The 19,200-nt window shown below is 43.4% G+C and overlaps 1 protein-coding gene across 10 annotated transcripts in view; it reads left to right on the top strand.

Moving 5' to 3' along the window:
• rapgef2b (Rap guanine nucleotide exchange factor 2b) overlaps positions 1 to 19,200 on the top strand; it is a 103,156-nt gene that overhangs the window by 42,810 nt on the left and 41,146 nt on the right. For 6 of the 10 annotated variants that reach the window (XM_087174047.1, XM_087174048.1, XM_023406420.2 and 3 more), the window contains exons 5-7: positions 6,445 to 6,520; positions 9,803 to 9,970; positions 17,123 to 17,140. In XM_087174047.1, the coding sequence (XP_087030173.1) occupies positions 6,445 to 6,520; positions 9,803 to 9,970; positions 17,123 to 17,140 (262 nt within the window). Of the gene's footprint in view, positions 1 to 900; positions 1,159 to 6,444; positions 6,521 to 9,802; positions 9,971 to 17,122; positions 17,141 to 19,200 lie in introns of those variants that run through there. The other 4 variants (XM_087174051.1, XM_023406418.2, XM_023406422.2 and 1 more) reach the window with 2 other exon arrangements.

Here is a 19,200-nt window from a genome sequence, read left to right on the forward strand (position 1 = left end):
ATGCAATTCTACCCCCGGTTGTATAATGGCCTATGTCAAAAGTGTGACTCTTTTGTTGAGTTTTTTGTGTTTCCTGAAAAACCTGAAAAAATGACTTAGGCCATCATTCTAAGAGGGTGTCGACATTTAATAATAAATATCCGCAATTTAATTTACTTATTTATTACAGATTAAAATTCAGCATACCTCTGCCTCTGCTGCATCAATTTTGACTATAATTTATTTTTTTTTTTTTTAAATCTGCCCCCAAACTTTATGAAAGTTCAAAGCTGAATCGCTAAAGGAAAATAAGTGACACAGGTCAGGGTTAAGTATCGACAACCGTCGCTTGTCAGACTCTATCCCCGGTTCTGTTGGTTTTTCACCAGTACAGCAGGTTTAAGTCTAATCCTTTCTGCCTAATCATTACATCTTTAGCCCTGCTGCGAGCAGCCACATTCAAACTGGGATCAGTGCTAATTGATAGGTGTGGAGTCTGAGTGAAAAAGAATGGCGACATAAAAAAAAACCGAGCACATATAACACATCAAACAATAAAATCAGTCTGGCACAATAATAAACTGTTTCTGAACTAAGGTCAGTTGATTTAATATCTGTTAGGAAATTTTACGGCGTTGTCAGAGAGTTCATGAGTAACTTCTACCGAAAGGGGAGGATGAAGAGTGTCCACACCTACCCTCCTCTCCATAACACACACACACACACACACACACAGGTACACACACACACCCACACGCACGCACATACACACACGTACACACACCCCGCCCTCTCACTCACTTGAAACTCTGTAGCAGGAAGTGAGTCGTACGCTGGAATGCTGGATGTAGTCAATGCACCACATTACACAGAGAGAGAGAGAGAGAGAGAGAGAGAGAGAGAGAGAGAGAGAAAAGGGGCAGAGCCATCGGACACAGGCTGATCCACACACACACTTTCAGAGTCACACACTCCCGTTCTCGCGCACAAACCTTCCGACAGCAGCACTGGGGCGTGAGCAGGACGATATGCCGCAGTCGCACCAAAGTCTCGGGACCTGGAACATGCTTGTGGGACTTACTCTGGACGAGCAGCAGCAGGGGGGATATTTCTGAAAGAGGATCCTGTTATCTCATCGGGTGGCGGTGTCACTCTTGGGAACAGTTTGGACACCCAGGGGTGAGTGTCCGCCGGACGACAGCAGCATGTAACTGCCGCCGTGTGTGACTCACTGAAGCGCTGCTTAGAAAAACTCCCCTGTTTTTTGGTTGTAATTTAGAAATGTGACTCGTCTCCAGACCGGGAGCTGGTTGCAGTAAAACCTTCAAGTCTGGAATGTGAAATATGACTTTGATGTTATTTTGGATTTGTGAGTGAGCAGAGTGTGCTGCCAGTAAAAGGGGTGTGTGCTCTTCATCTTTGGGAGGGGTGGGAGGGCGGGGGGGGGTTAGATATGAGTTTTAGCAACTTTGAAACCAAAACAAAGATGGAGCTCCTGCTGCGGGGAGAATGCGTTAGAAAAGGATGATTGATTGATACGTCTTGGAAAAGTTTTGGAGCGGCTAGCCGCGCTGCTCTCCCTCTCGACTCTCTACATCAGTGGCCTTTTCTCTCTGCCATTACAATGTCAGTGAAGTTGTATTTCTGGAAGCAGAAGTCACGAGTCAATCACACATTCTTGGCAGTTGTGTCAGCGTCTATTTAAGAAGTGGCAGGGCAAAGGTTCGGGGTGTGTGTGTGTGTGTGGTGTGGGTGTGTGTGTGTGTGTGTGTGGTCACGCTGATACTCTTTTGTTTATGTTTGCAAGGTGAGAGGTGGTTGGACGCTCAGCTACAGCTCTGAGGGGATGTGGGTAAACCCCTGATGCTGTTGTCACCGACGGAACAGTCGCTCCTGAGAATCCCACCCTCCTCCGACCCCTCCTCCTGCGCTCGGTCTGAAGTCTTGCATAACCAGGGGGTTTAATCTTCGTCCCTCTTAAGGGTCTGGTGGTTTAAAAACCCCGGTGTGCCCTCTCACCGCTTACTCAGTTTAAATAGCTTAACAGAGTGAGGAGACCACCGCCACCACCGCCACCTCCTCCATTCACCTTCCTCCTCCAGCTCAGACCTGGGGGGCAGATTAGGGCTCGCTCCGGTTCAGGCAGACAGCAGAGTGGATCTGAGGCTTTGGCAGTGGGCTGCTGGGCTCGCACAGTGAAAGCCTGGTGATGCATGTGGAATGACATTCCAGACGCCCAGGCTTGTTGTATAACGAGGGGGGGGATGCAAGGCCACGGAGGCAGGGGAGATGTCTGTCAGTCAACTGAGAGAGAGCTTCAGGGTTTAAATTGAAAATGAGATACTGGCTGCCTTGTCTGGAAGCAGCTCACACACAGCGTCTGGTGGCAGAACAGAAGCACAGGATCTTTATAACGTGCATTAGTCTCCAGTTTGTTGCTAACGTGTCAGTCACCTGTAAAGCACCTTGTATTACAATAACCCACATGACAGGAGCAGTTTAAATAAAGTTTGATTGCTTGATAGAAGGTAACAAACTAAATTTTAAAAGCAAGTCAAAGTCCGTCGCTATAAAGACACTTTCCTTCCAAAATAAAACATTTTTAAATTAATTTTTCTGTTATAATTACGTTTATTTAATTAGATCTTTAATTGAATCTCTAATTTTCTTTCATTTCCTGTCTTGGGAAATTAAATATTTAGAACCAGGCAGAGGTTGTGAAATGATACGAAACGATCACGCACATCAGTGACAGGTGTTTGAGCAACAGGTGCTGCATGAAGGCCAAACTTAACGATTGAAGGAAGAGTTCCAGCTTTTACCTTTTGAGATGACGGATGTTTGACTTTGACTTTGGAACGTCATCGGACAACTTCAGCTGTTGAGTTACATTCATTAAAATGTGGATTTAATCACTTCAAATAAGGGACTTTGGCTTATAGGAGGCATCCCTGCTCAATCACCTGCATATTATTGTGTACCAAGTTGGATATATTGGTAGTTTCTCAGTCATTATCATGACCTGGATGTTGATGTATATGATATTAACAAGTCGGACAAGTAATTACAGTGATACTGATCTAACATTAATGTGGCGTTAATCAAAATCCAAAGAATCCAAATACAAATTGAAGTCTGTTTTAGCTTGCTTCTCTTTGATAAGTGTTTTTTGGGAATATGTCTAAACACACACACACACACACACACACACACACACACACACTTATGTATTAGTTATGTAGTTATGTATTTATGTTTTGCATGTCGCCTGTTGTATTTTTGATGACTTCTCCGAGGCACATTCCCCTGGAAAGGACAGTGAAGTGAAGTGAAGTGAAGTGAAGTGAGGATAATGATTTCCTCAACACTGGTGTATAAGATGAAATGACACAGATGAACACAGAGTATGTAGCAGCGTTTAGGTGAGGAAAGTAAGACGCTTTGGTCCGTGCTTTGCTCTGTTAGAAAAGAGTTGCGTACCTGCTCGAGCGTCTGGCACTCATCCTCTTATCTGGTTGTTTTTCAGTGAACACACACACACACACACACACACACACACACTCTGCAGTCCTCAGAAAAGAAAACACAAACCTTTACATCGGCTTGTGTTGTGGGCCTGAATTCCTCAGCGATTAATTATTCATAGCGAGTAGATTGTGCACTCTGGCGTCATTAGTGGAGCTAATAAAGATTAAATATTTGCACAGGTCAAACTTTGCAGTGTGTGCTGTGTGACGGCGTTGATTGCTGCAGAGATTCTCACATCCTGGTCCGACCAAGCATCTGTTGGGAGAATGGAAAGTTTATTCAAGATATAATATTTGTTGTCTAATATACATGTGCCCACACGGCAGGTCTGGTACTTTATATTTGCTCAGGACTAGTCATAGAGCAGTGGAGGCTTTAATCTCCAAACAAGACATTTTTGTGTTAGAAAAAAAATCCTCCCACCCCCTCACTCTCCACTTCCATAATCCCCTCTTTAATATCTCACATTCCCAGTGGCATTTGCCTCCTGCAAAATGGAGGAATGGATTACTAATGTCAGGAATGTAATGGAGGAACATGATTGAACATGTCACTTTGGTGTTTGCGTTCGGTGGCCTAACGTGTTTTGCGATGCCTAATGGGTGGAATCACTCCTCGCTTTTCCACAGGAGAGCGAGCCAAGAGAGGCTCAACAGGATAAGAGCTGGTACCAGCTCCAACCGTCTGTACAACCAGATCAAAAGCATTTGTTCTGGGTTTTTTTTTTCTGAAGCTGCTGCCCAGCTGACAAATCATCTTTGCTGGGAATAAGTTGCAAAAGAATTACAGCGATTGTCTTCTTGCAGGAACATGAGTGAAAATACTGAGTAAGCTCTCCACACCGTAGCTGTGTTTGGCCCCGTGGAAGAATCCAGGCTGGTGCATGTCAGGGATACAAGCAGAGTTAAAACGCATTAAACTGAAGCTGAGGCAAAGCAAACCGCAGCCATCAGCATTAACCCCCTCACCGCCCCGCTCGGCTCGCCGCGGTCCGGACAGTCACTCACGATGTGTCTGATTTCAGTTCGTCCTTCTCAGCACTAGTTGTGAATCATGCAGTGATTTGACAAAGTGTGGTTCAAAAGGCATCAGAAAGTTGACACATTAGTCAAGTAAAATTGCAGCTCTGGCAGAGAAACAACAGAACGGCTGACAAAAGAGGAAAGAAACACAAAACCCAACAAAGGCTGGTCTGTGAATGGAGGCAGAAAGAGAAAAGCAAAGCCAGCTAAATAGACTTTTAGAAAATAAAAGGCACCACAAAAATCTTTATTTGCTCTTTGCCACAGTGGCAGGTAGAGAATATCAGCAGCTCTTTGGTGTTTTATTTCCAAGCCTGACCAAGCTCTACCCACAACAAGCCCAGGGCTGCGCAGCATTTAGGCCATGCTGCGCCTGAGGTGCACACCTGTCGGCAGGATTGATGAAAGCTGCCACCTCCGCAGCCTCGGTGCAGGTAGCCGCACACTTCATCCGTGAGTCACTCACTTTGAAGAATTGGCTCCATATCGCAGCAGACACCGTTTGTGAATAAAGAAAGAATAAAAGAATTATGACACGATACAAAAATGGTAATCAAAACATTACGGCAGCAACTACTGTTTATTTTCATTAAGAATTAATCCGCGGATTGTTTCCCTGATGAATCGACTCATTTACCATCAAACATGATAAAGACAAACAGGAAATCCTCATATTTTAGAAGCTGGAAGCTGCAAATATTTTTCATTTTTGCCTGAAAAGTTATTATTATCAAAATACTTGCAGAGTAAAAAAAAAAATAAATAAAAACAAAAACAATATAAACACTGAAAGAAAAAAATTTATGAAAGAAAAAAATACAAAATATTAACAATTGATAGAAATAAAATAAAGATAATAAAATCATCAAATTAATATAAATTGTAAAAGTACATGAATAAAATTGGCCGCGACTAACAACATTTTCATATTATTTAATCTAGTAATTAATTTTTTTGATCAATAAAAAAAAAATGTGTAAACAGTGAAAATGCCCAGTGACTGTGAAAAGTTCTCAGTTTCTATCAGTAAAGACAAAGAAACCAGAAAATGTTAACATTTGAGAATTTTGATACTCAAACAATTAATCAGTTGATCAACCGTGGATTCATTTTCTGTAATTGACAAATTGATTAATAGACTTAATTATCTCAGCTCCAAAAACTCAGAATAAATGGATGTGAAAGGCTGCGATGAGAATTGAGCTCGTGAATCTAAATAATGTAAAGCAGCAGATCACGACACGAGGGGCGGGACACAAACTCAGCAGCAGCCTGTCCTTTTTGGAGTCACTTGAGTTTATCTTACAAAACAATCAGCAAACCAACAAGATGTGGGTCACGTTCTCAATCGAACGATGATAGAAATAACAAACAAGGAAGTCCTTATGTCTCCGCGTCGAGGCCGAGGCGCCGGACAAAGGCACCATTCTTTACCCGACCCGCAAGTTGGATCTCCTCATGCTCAGAGTTTCCAGAGCTGCTGCCCTTCTGCGAGGCGTTTCGGTCTCTGCTGCTTTTAATATTCCCCGGTCAACGCCCCCCCCCCCTTCCTTCATTAGGAGTGAGGCTGTGACGTCATGAGAGCGGACTTTTCCAGAGGCGGGTGTTTCCCTCCAGGTGGGAGGGCTCACAGCTGAAAGGGGGAACTGTCCCTTCAATGCTGCCCTGTCTCACATTTTTATACAGGAATTCCATACTTCCATATTTAAGATGTTGTTGGCCACAGCGGCTCTTATAGACTCAGGCAGACGTCTACGTGCTTCACGGCTGTGTCTGTGTGAGCGCTCAGACTCCAAAGATTTACGCCAAGGTGCTTTCTTTTACAGATGCTACAGGCAAATAACTTCTTCTGCACTGTTCTTTAGGTGAATGTTGATTTTTTTCATATATATAATTTTTATTTTTCCTCCTCTAGTTTTGGGAAGCGGTCAGCAGGCAGCCTGCGACGCGGATGTGAGTGCATCGTCCTGGAACCCTCAGAGATGATTGTGGTGAGTCCCATTTTTCTGACTTGTAACACACAAGTGTCACTGTCACACACACACACACACACACACACACACACACACACACACACACAGCCTCAAACACACCACAAAACTTGCACAAAATAGAGTGATAAATTTTAATTGTGACGAAGCATTTTTACAGAGAAACGGTGGAAAAACATAAAATCACAGCAGCAGCGTTGCGTTTTTGTTCAACCTGCTTTAATATAAATCATATTTCATGCACTTACTACCACGGTGTCAAACTCTTTTCCAACATAACAAGAACTTAATTGTGTCTGTCATGTCAGAGCTTAATAAATCCCTGATTGAGGTTTGAATGAAAACCGACGGCGTCCAAAAAAACTGAAGCTGAAACTCTAATAACGCTAATAATTGATTTTGTAATTCCATCATGTAGTAAGAGCAAACTGGACCCATGTGGATCATCAGATGCACATTACCTACAAAAGAGTGTGGTTATGGTTTGAAATAATGTCCTTGAGAGTCGTCCCTGTGATGTTTCAGACTAATCTGTGTAAGCAGCTCTCCTATTGATATTTTATCACAGCAGTATTTAACTGTGTCTTTGCTGGAGTCCTTCCAACTCGTGGGGTTGCACGAGTCCAAGGCCGGTGGAGACTCTGACCCAGTTTTATGGAAAATCAAAAGCTGGCTCACAGAAGAAGTTGTTGAGAACAAATCACTCCTGTCTCAGTGGGGCACAGAAGCGAGAGGTAGCAGCACAATACAGTCATCTGTTGAACAGAAGCCCCTCCGAGGCCCGGAGATCACAACAGATGCAGTTCTGCTGATGATTTTGCACCAATCAGCCGTCGCCTGCGCTCGAAACAAAATCCACCTTTTGCAAATCCGAAACAGCTGCTAATCACAATGCTGTGAGATAATATGACTGGAGAGGAGGTCTGGAGAGTTGAATCTAAACTGGACCGTAAACCGTAGTTTTCTTCAGTTGTAACTTTTCATGGGGAATAGTATTTGTGTGTGTGTGTGTGTGTGTGTGTGTGTGTGTGTGTGTGTGTGTGTGTGTGTGTGTGTGTGTGTGTGTGTGTGTGTGTGTGTGTGGGTGTGTGTGTGTGTGTGTGTGGGTGGATGGGTGGATGGGTGGGGGGGGTTAACAAATCATGGGACTGCAACTAATGACATTTTCATTATCTCGTAATCTGCAGATTATTTTCTCCACCAACCGATGCTGTCTCAAAATACTGAAAACAATTCACAATTTCCTAAAACCGGTTTTGTCGAAGCAAAAAGTCCAGAAACTAAAATACAGGAGACAAATCCTGAAAACAGAGAAGCTGGAAGTAGAAAATGTTTGACATTTTTACTTGTTTTCTATCAATTAATTATCAAAATCAACTAAACGATTAATCCCACAATTATCACAGATGCATGAATGAGTACTACTGCTCAACAGTGTCTTCAATTAAAACCTCGGACCAGAGACTCTGATTTAACTGTATCCACACTTATAACTATGTCTAACATATAACTAACCACAAATCACATTTTAAAAAAGAAGAAATGGGACCACAGGTGTGGAAACTGGAAAAAAGCTCAAACTAAAACAAACACCGACCTCAGTTCACACATGTAGAACATAATTAGTATTTTTATCACAACCAGTTGCAGGCAACAGTGTGTTGAGAGCTGTGAACAAAGCTGTGCAAATATTTTGAGTGCTGCACACACACACACACACGCACGCACACACACACACACACACACACACACACACACACACACACACACACACACACAGTGGAGAGTGAAGCCAGTATGACTGCAAGCTGACCACCTGACGGGAGCTGAGATGCCACGATGCAGCCTTTAGTTTTCTAACATGCTGGATGCTGCCACTGTAAAGTCACACACACACACACACACACATTTCCAGCACGTACAAACCCTTCAGTTACTGTTTTTTTTTTTTAAAGGAGATATCAAATATAACCCGTGTCTTGACATGTTGGAGTAATGACTGGTTGGCACGGTTGCAGTCACACCACATGTCAGTAATCTCGCTCTCACATGCTGTAATTGCCGTGTCTCCTTGGATGTGCTTTGTAAAACGGGGGGGGGGTTGGTCCTGTTAACTGAGCTTCTACTGTATCAGACACACATGACCCCCCCCCCCCACACACACACACTAATAACACTCTGCCCGCTGCTGACACTTTGTGGCGTCACTCCTTTTACTACTATAGGAAGGTATAGGTATTATACTGTTATAGACGACAAGCACACAGCTCACGTGTCTATACTGTACGCACACATGCACACATTGCTCAGAGATTTGCAATTAGACACACAATCACACTCATGCTCTCACACACACACACACACACACACACACACACACACACAAACACACACACAACTCCCCTGCCGTTGTCATGGCAGCAGTTGGTACGGCAGAGAGAGAGAGAGAGATTTTTTAGTGGTGTAATCCCAGAGGCTGAGCGCTGTGAAATGTGAAGCTGCAGTGAAAGTAGCAGGAGAGGAGAGGAGAGGAGAGGAGAGGAGGAATCGGCCTAAAATTAAGAAGAAGAAAAAAACTTAAATATGTCATTCCATCATGACCCAAAGCCGTCAGCGTGGTCTCATTTAAGTAGCATGTAGAAGATAACTTCACTGACTTCTGTGCTAAAGCTGCATCATGTGCCAGTTTCCACTTGGAAAATGTTTTTTCCTCCTCCTCCTCCTCCTCCTCCTCCCAGTTCATTAAAAATGGAAACATGGATTTTTATCTTGTTTTAACATGTAATTTCATTGTGGTTAATATGTTTGACGGCGACAGAGTCGAGAGTGTCTCCGTTTCATCTCCCTCACTCCGCCAGGCTTCATGTTTATCTCCGTCTGCCAATCTGTTCGTCCCTCTTCCCTCTCTCCTCCTGCTTTCATGCAGAATCCTCTCTCAAGCCTCCGTTTCTTTCTCCCTCCGTCGCTCTTTTTGTGTTGTGAGCACCCTCCTTTGACGTAGGTGTGCATCGTGCATCCCACACGCACACTTCTATTTTTACGCAATGAGAGGGGCGGGCGGCGAGAGGGAGGAGGAGGAGGAGGAGGAGGAAGAGGAGGAGGAGGACGTGGTGGTGGTGGCGGAATCGGAGATGGAGTATAGGAGGGTGGGGTTTTCTGGATGAGTCTGTGTTTGTGTTTTTGTGATGGGGGGAGTGGGGATGGGCGTGAATGAAGACGAAAGGCAGTCACACCCCCCTCTCTCTCTCTCTGTCTCCCTCCCTCCCTCCCTATCGTTTCCAGGTGGACTATATGGATGAAAATGAGGAGTACTTCCAGCGACAAGCCTCGCACAGACAGTCCCGCCGGCGCTTTCGGAAGATCAACCAGAAGGGGGAGAGGCAGACGATCATCGACACCGTGGATCCGTACCCCACCGGAAAGCCGCCCATAGCCCGGGGATACCACACGGTGAGCGCCCACCCCGTGCTACAGTTCTGTGTTTACCCCTCGCTGCGGTGGGTTCGCCGTGCGCTCCTGAAGGCAACTCAGAGCTGCTCTGTTTGTGTGTCATGCTCCTGCTTCAGAGCGTAGCTGAAACGTTTGCGTTGTCTTGTGTCACCAACTTCATGTTTTCTCTCCCGCTCTCTCTCTCTCTCTCTCTCTCTCTCTCTGTGTGCGGTGGCCTCAGCTGACCCTGGGTTGTGGGTTGTTGTGTTGTGGTGCTTCCTGCCCCGGAGAAGGGGCGCTCCTCTCCCCACGGCAGCCTGTTTTCCTAATCTTTACACTGAGCTGTCCTCCCTGTCGAGTCTAATTGTTGTTTCACCTGTTCTTGCTAGATTAGAAAGTTCTCCTGCTGGCTTCAGTGTGTTGCTCTGTCCTCTCTCTAAGTGTTTTTGTGACTCTCTGAACATCCCAAATGCCTCCTCAAAAACCCCAGTTTGTCCGTCCTGCTTATGGTTGCTGGAAAGGTTCTGGATGTGAGATGTTATTCCTGTTTTTTACACTTTGTTTTTTCCCCTGCCGATAAACTTAAACTCCTTCTACACTAATGCATCCTTTAGCAGTTGTGTACAACACACTTCTGAGCGTGATAACAGTGAATACATGTCGTCATTTTCATTGCTTTATAACCATCTTTTTTCTCAAAAGGCATGTTTGCTCTGTGATGATCATCCAACCAATGGAAATGGAATTAGTTTGAAAGTTGTGTCTTTAAAGTGGTGGTTCACACGCTGTGGGTCGAGACCATGACAAGGGGTTTGAGATGAATGCAAGAGGTGGCGGGAAGTTTGTTGGAGTAGAAAAAAACAAAACAAAAGCAAAACTCTACCACAGAGATGTTCACTGGTTTTTGGTTTTCTCTCTGTTATTTGACTTTTGCTTCGTGGTGAAGTGGCTGACTTTTCGATTACACCGCTGACAAATGTTTAAACCTGCAGCAAAGAGTCACAATTCATTTGTATGAAAGGGTCACAAGCACTTTAATGCAGACGGCTGTGAACTGCTCAGAATACATTTGATACTGAAATGTGAAGAAAGTTTCGTCATTTTTATTAAGCGTCTTATTTCCAGTGTTTCAGCGTTTGACTTTGAAAAGTGACTCAGTGTAGAAGAAGTTTTGTCTTTCTCTTAATATCAATATATCATTTCGTTTAAAGGAAACATGTGAAACGAGCCGATGTGCGTCTGAACAAGAGTCGACGTCACTTTAGATTTCTTTTATCAAGAAGTAGTGACTATACATTAATTAGCAGAGAGGATGGCAGTTACAGATGAGAATATGTTGAGTCAGATGTCGCCTCGTTTCTTGAATCTCACAGCTGCTCTATTCTTATGCGATGGTTGTTTTTTCAAACAGCACTTTACGCTTTACGTTTGATACAGTTCTCAGACAGTACTTCTCTTAATTAAGATTTGTTTCATCTCGTTAGAGGCCAGACACATCAGTCGGACAATGACCAACTGTGGAAAAATGAAAGCAGAGACGTGGCACTCTGACTTTTTAAAGTCCGAACCGATCACAGTGCCACAGAGAGTATCGACTTCACCCACGTGAAGGGATTTTACTCCAGCAGAGGGAGAGTTAGCTGCCCGTTGTGTTGCACCAGGCCTTCTCCCCTCTGTGCTTTCTTTCCCTGGGAATAGGAAGCAAAGCGTTTTCACACTAATGATGTAAATACCCAGCATGCAGAGGTTTTCCTGTTCTGCACAATTTCACTGCATTCCCTTCATTCCCGGCGTTCCCTTGGGGGTTCTGTCAGTGTACCAGTTCTTCTTGGAACAATCACGCTTAAAAAGGAAAAATGCGGCAAATGTCATCTTCCTCCTGCCTCCACGCAGCCCCACCCTGTTTCCTAAATTTAGACCGGCTGTGTTTTTGATTCAAAAGACTGCACTGAACTTTCTCATGGCCTGACATCTCCCGTCACACACTCAACTCTCCTCGCGCCAGCGCCGTTCCTGTGGGAAGGATGGAACGGCGCCATGGCAACCAGCAGCCCCAAATGGGCTCTGCTCGAGTGCACTTAGATGTACAGTAGGGAAAGGGAGCTAACTTAGCATCAGTAGTGCACTTACAAGTACAGTAGGGAAGGGAGCTAACTGAGCTAACTGAGCCGCTGCAGCTGCTGCTGCTGCTGCTGCTGCTGATGATGATGACAGAGGGGTGGAGGCGAGCGGAGCGACACAGAAATGAATCTGGGCGGATGCTAAGCTGACATAGCAAGCTAATCTCAAGAATTTAGAATGCCAGGCAGCGCTCAGATTTTCCTTCCTCCTACCCCGAGGCATATTTAGGAGGTGAGAAATGCACCGAGGAGAAACTTGGGATTGAAGAAAGGAAATCTCTCCAGCAGGCAAGGTTTTTATTCAGCTTAGTCACTCGTGTGAAGGCAAATGTGAGGCCAGGTATGAAAACATCAGAGGAATCACTGATTTGAAGGCGTCAAAGCTCCTTCAGTGTGATGAATTCTGTAGAGAAAACAGATTTATTTAAGGCTGAGATGATCATTGTCAGATTTGATTATTTTTTCACTTAGTTTAGTTTATGAAATGTAAGAAAATAATGATCCATCATAACTTCAAGGTGATGTCTTTAAATAGTTTTCTCAACCTCCAGTCAAATAATCAGATATTCAGTTCAGTCATGTAGAGCTATAACGATTAGCAATTTAATCCATCAGCGGATCAACAAAAACACAAATGACCATGTTGATAATAAGTTTGTCATTAAGTCTATTTTATATTGTTTGTTGGACAAAAAAAAAAGAAAAAGATATTTGTTATTTGGAAATGATGGTGTTCATGTGTCACTATTGTCTGAAGCCTCGACTCGCACAGTAACCAAACCTGCTTTGTTTCATTTCAAAATGGTACAACAGCCATTTAGAAAAGAAAATCATTAAGCCGAGCAAATTTGAAAGTGGATCTTGGTGAGGATGAGATTATTTGAGCTGATTCCATAATAAAAAGTGGAGTGAACCACTTCATTTACAACTTAATGGCTTTTTGAGCATGATGAGATGTGACGCACCAGTGCCAGCCTTTTGTCCTCCGCGCTGCGTTAAATCATTATCCTGAAATAAGTAATCTTTGCAGCGAGAGCGGGCTGTAACGGCAGGGTCGCGGGTTCGAAACCCCCGTAGAGACCCGACTGTGTCTGCGAACAGCTGTGTGAGCCGCTGTCGTCCCCGAGTCACTGACTGAACACGCTCAGTCATTGTGAGTTAGTCTGGAGAGTGCCAGCTTAATATCTAAAATATAAATGTAATGCTAACCCGGTAGTGAAACTCCCAGTGGGAGTGCTCACACACACACACACACACACACACACACACGTACGATCTGAAGCCGAGCTATTATCTGTATGAAGTGAGGATTATTTGGCTCTCAGGGTTCAAACTTAATGCAAGTTGTTTCTTTAATCTGTAAACACAGTCTGGCTTCAAGAACAATATCTATGCAAATGAATGGATCATTTGGATCTGTGTGGACAACTACTATCACTATGAAACACCGAACCATTAGCTGATTAAGTTTACAGTCAATCAGTTAATCAGTCTATAAGCCATTTAATACAATGTGCCTCACATTTGCAATTTAACATTTGCAAGGTAAAATGTGTCACAACATTGTTGTGGGTTGTTAGCAACGTAAACATGGTGCTGCTGCTGCTACAGAGACGCTCCCGGCCTATAAATCATGTTCCTCAGACAGAAGGGAACAAGTTCATCTGCTACAAGCCCCAATAAAAATCACATCATCATCTTTTTTTAAATTCTTTTCAGTGGAAATACAAAAACGATCATCCCGACTGAAATCATGACTTATATCGCAATATGCATATCGCGCAGCCCTAACACAGACTCGGACAACATGAGATCAGAGATGAAGTGAGGCAGTGAAAACGTTTCTGTGATCTGCCAACAGTTACTGTACGATGTCGCTGGTTCCTTGTATGTCTGTTTCAGAGCCCAGAGAATCTGAAAACTTCCTCAATATGAGCTTCTGCTGTAGTCTTCGGCATGGATAAGAACCGCCATTTTGTTTTCACATCTTTATTTCATATGGTGAATGTTATTTTGCCGCAACCAGTCAGTATCTGTCCCGTCTACTTCATTTACAGGGGACACAGACGTGGTTAAATGCTGGTTCCTTATCTTAATATTTGCCACGTCAATCAAAGACGTTTGGGTTTAAGAGTTACTGTTTCTGTAAGTCAACTGAGAACAGCTTCTGTGTGAGGCAGCGTTAATCTCAACTGTTTTTCTTCTGGCTCTGGGACGGGAAGATAACATCCCGGTTCTGAATCCCGCCTGCAAAAGCCGCGATTGACGTATGTCATGCGAATTGAAGTTGTGTTTGCACCTGGGAAAACGGCTGTCAGTGAGCACAACAACTCAACCTTTGTAAGTCAGCGTTACACACACCTTCAAGTCCCGATCCTGAGCGTGTCGTACCTGCAGCTTCTGTCTTCTCTGTGGCTCAGCCAGTGAAGCCGGTGGCGGTTTTTCAGCTTCCTCCAGAAAGAGGAGTGGACTGACCTTTGCAATATTTCTAAGGTGAAAGATGGCAGCTCTAATGTGCTGTTCAGATTTAGTATCCGGGTCAACGACCACACCTGCTTTTATTTCCTTATTGGCTAACATTAAAAGCTTCTGATTTATAACATGATATAAATTCTTGCTCTCTTTTACTTCTCTTAAGTTTTATCTCCACGTATCTTCGCAGAAATGGCTTGAGCTTAAATTTGTGGTTTGTCACCATTGGAAGCGAAGATGGCGATCCAGGGATTTAAGGGGCTAAGGATAGATGAATAAAAATAAATTTCTGTTTCCATAGATGTGTCCTGGATAAATCAGGCCAGTGAAAGAGGACAGTGTTTTGAATTCAACACATGTCCTGTGTGCTCAGAGCAGTGGGTTAACACTTGGGTGCCTTGTTCACAGTGGACACCAGTTATTTCTAGCATCTCTCTCTCTCTCTCTCTCTCTCTCTCTGTCACACACACACACGCGCGCACACACACACACACACACTTGATCTTTATATATTCTCCCTAGCAAAAGGCTTGTAATCTCCATTTTTCAGTAGCTCTCCATTTTGCACTTTATCTCACAGTCGTTATCTCTTCCTCTAATATCAACAGCCATTTGTGCTGTCGAACCTGACACACACACATGCACACACACACACATGCGCTAACACACACATGCGCACCCACACACACGTACACACAGATTTCCTCTCTGATCTCTCACTCAGCCACTCACTTTAAGGCCTTTGTGCAGATTCTGTCTGTCACTCAGTTTGAAATGAAATGTTGACGCGGCTGCTGTCGAGGCCTCGTGTTTACTGAACGCTGCGCTCCTGATTTTATCCATCCACCTTATCTCCTTTACCCACTCTCCTCTTTTTTTCTCCCCTCCCAAACCCCTCCTCCGCCCCCCACACCACCCCGAAATCTCTGAGCAGATGAGTAATATTCCTCCTCCTCTGGGTTTACTCAGTGGCCAGGAGGGCATCCAAGGCCCCAAACAGCTGTTCTATAATTATACAAGAGGCAGGAGGCAGACAATCAATACTCCTTTTACTCCTCTCCTCCGTCCGGGCAGCCTGGTGGTTAGCGAGGCCGCCCTGTAATCAGAAGGTCACAGGTTTAATCCCTGAAAGAGCCAATGTGTCCAGCAGCAATCATGTGCTCTGTTGGAGTGCCCTTGACAGTGACATTGGTCACTCATCAACTGACAACTTTTTAATGGCTTCAAGATCGAAGCGGAGTTACTGCAGATGAAGATGTCGTCAGCTTTCATGCTTGAGACGTGGATGTGGAAGATTTCACATTGTCTGCAGCTGCTGCCAGTTAGCTTAGCTTAGCATAAAGACTGGAAAGAGGGGGGAACAGCTAGCTTGGCTCTGTCCAAAGGTAACAAAATATAGTATGTCTTGTATGTTTAATCCATCAGTGTAAAAACAACAATGTTGTGGTTTCATGGTGCTTTTTCCCCTTATTTCCATTCTTTTAGCTAACCTAAGCTAATTAGCTGCTAGCCATAGCTTCATATTTAGCATACGGACATGAAAGGGGCATCAATTTCTCATCAAATAAATGTATTTCCCAAGATGTAGTAAGACTATTCTTTCAACAACACCAGTTTTCATAGAGGTGTTTCATCCTGCCTTTGAAGCTAGCGTTAGCATAAGCAACTAAAGTGCAAAGCTGTAAACCACTGATGCTAAATTCATGTTTTGTTCTTTTTTCTTTAGATAAATAAGTTCACTGGCAAATAAACTTTTCTCTCTGGTTGACTGGATTTAAAAAAGAAAGACCTGGGCAACAAAACAAAGGCAGCATCAATACTAGTTTTTAATTAAATAATTTGTCCAATTCAAAGACGGAAGAAGAACAACAGAAATCAACGGAGTTTGTATGAAGTGTGATCTTAAATTTGAGAACAGCTTTGAGATTGAGTCTCTAAGATTTGATGTAATTAAACCAAAGTTTTTAAAAACCACTAAAACGTAACACCTTTTTAATTGGAGTATTATTGTCTGGCTCGAGGTGGAAAATGTCCTGCAGTGGTAATGAGGAGGTTGAGAAGTTAAAGTCATCTGCTCAGTAATCTGCAGGCATGCTGCAATGGGAAGGATGTGTGTGTGTGTGTGCAAGACAGAATAATAATGCGTGTGTGTGTGTGTGTGTGTGTGTGTGTGTGTGTTCTCTACCTGTCCTTGGCTAAGAGCAGTGAGAAAGTTGAATTTTCACCTTGAATATTCATTAATCTGCTGAGACCCAGAACAATGAGAAAGATATTTTTGCCGGCAGGTTGATATAATATTTGTTTTCAGCTTTTTGTTTAACACTGAAGAGAATCGACTACCTGAACGTTGGAACTTACTTGTCTTCAAGCTTTTTTTTTTTTGTCTGACTGTGAGAAATATTTTGGGATGCAGTCACATGCAGCTACATTCAGTCTGTGTTTAAGTCGGTGCAGAACGTTGTAACAAGTCAGTGAAGCTTTCACCCTCAATATCTCACATCCTCGACTGGCAAACGGCATGTTTGATAACTTTCATCTCCTTCTCTTCTTTTCATGGCTCTCTCCTTAACATGGCTCCCAGGAATGCAATAAACCTCAGGTACCGTATCTATTAACAATTGTTTGTTGTGCTTACTATATATGTGTGTGTGTGTGTGTGTGTGTTTTCTGCGTTTCCTAGCTGTCTGTGTCTGTGCTTCTGTTAGTGGTTTTTATCTGCGTCTGTTCCCCATTTGTCGTATCTGTAGCTACTGGTAGACTTCCTTAATAAATACCTTCCATTTGCTGGTCTGATAAAAGTGAAGAGGGGACTCTGCACCACACTCCACTTCTATCACCTCTATAACAACATGGATTCAATTCCTCTAAAACATCCCTGATGATTACAAAAAACAAAACATATTACACATATTACCTTGTTTTAGATCTGAAAATAAGCATGCTTGTTTGAGAATGGACCTCATCATGTCGCCAAGTGATGATAGAGAAATGATAAACATCACTCCTGGTACAGCTTATGGCCTGTACACTCAGATAATGGCGGCAATTTACCTGATGGAGGTGTGTAGTATCTGAAACACGGCTGATGTGTTTGATAATGGTATTGACTGTCTTTAGGCTCTTTGGATTATTATTATCCCTGCTGTGTGGGCCCTGGTTCTAGTGGTTCCTGCCTCTTTGTTGCGATGATCTGCTGATGGTGATGTTAATGTGCCAAGTGTTTAATTATGATGGCTTTAAAAGGCACTCATCGTAGCATATCTAACATCCCCGCTGCGTGGACTTCAGTTATAAAGCATTTAAACACAGTATCACCATTCCCCACCCGCGAGGTCCGGATCCGGTATGTCATATCGCAGCGTTTCATCATGAGGGCCCTGCAGTGTCCGGGCAGAAATGGATAGCGAGTAAGAGGTTGAAAAGATCAGAGCTCAAGGTGTTGAGCAGTCAGACCTGCTGAGAAATGCGAGAGCACAGAGAACAAACCTGCCACTCTCGGCCGAGGAAAAGCCGAGCTCCTATTTTTAGAGCTGTCCTTTGTGACAGGCTGCTCTGCTTCAGCTGTGCAGAGATACAAAAGCCTTCGTTTTGAATAGACATTGTGTAGGAACTGCAACCGTGAAAGCAGAAACAGTTCATCATACACTTTTTCTTTTTTCTTTTTTCTTTATCGTTTTCTTTTCCCCATGCATTCCTCGTCTCACGGACAAACATATTGAATTTACTGTAAGAAAACCAGGAAATACTCTGATTCAAGAAGCGTGGATTAACTGGCTTTTTATGCTTGAAATGTCACATAAATGATTAATCAATCTTTAATTATGTTGACCAGTTAATCAACTAATTGTTTCAGCTCTGGAGCTTTTACATTATTTTTAAATTAGCAAAGATAGTGGAACTGACTTGATTGTCAAACACGGTCATGGTGATTGATGAAAGACGACACAGTTCATTTATTTTCTATAGTATCTAATACAGTAAATGTGCATTTTGAGTTGCAGTTAAAAATCGCTCTTCCTTTGTTTGGTTGAATTGAGATCTCAAGCGTCTCCCTTTCAGCGCAGGCAGCAAAAACAGAATCTGCGTTTCTAGTTATTCCTAGTTATTTATGGCAACATATCAAACATTAAGCTTTGATGGAAATAGAACAGATATTTTTGGGCAGAGTTCATACTGGATAACACAGCTGAAGCTGCGCCTTGTGCCAGTGAGGAAGCTCAGCTACTCATTTACAACCAGCTGTGGTTCATTCCTCAGCCGGTGTTATAGGACACACTTCACTGACATTTGATGTGCTTTTCATGTCAGTTCTGACATTCAAAGACCTTTTTTGAGTATTTTCAAAAGGGTTGACGGATGACATTTATTTAGATGGTAATGAGCCAGCGTGGCGAGCGTTACAAAAGTAACTCGTTTTTTGTTGTTTGTGTCGCTTAAATTGGATCAAAATCTCTCTAAACAATTGGTAGCACAGCTGTTTGATCCGCTCAGTGTTGAGCTGCTGTTAGACGACGCCAACTGCTGCAGGAAACACACCAGATATTGAGATAACGCCTCATCGGCTTGTCTGGGTAAATAAGGGTTAAAACGAGCTTTTCCATGAGTGTAAAATAACATGTGTGCAGTTGTTGCTTCATGTTGGCTGCACAGTCTCTGTTT

This window comes from Seriola lalandi, unplaced genomic scaffold (assembly GCF_002814215.2).
Source record: "Seriola lalandi dorsalis isolate HSWRI2012SDOR001 ecotype SW California unplaced genomic scaffold, Sedor1 jcf7180002054307, whole genome shotgun sequence".
Taxonomy (NCBI): domain Eukaryota; kingdom Metazoa; phylum Chordata; class Actinopteri; order Carangiformes; family Carangidae; genus Seriola; species Seriola lalandi.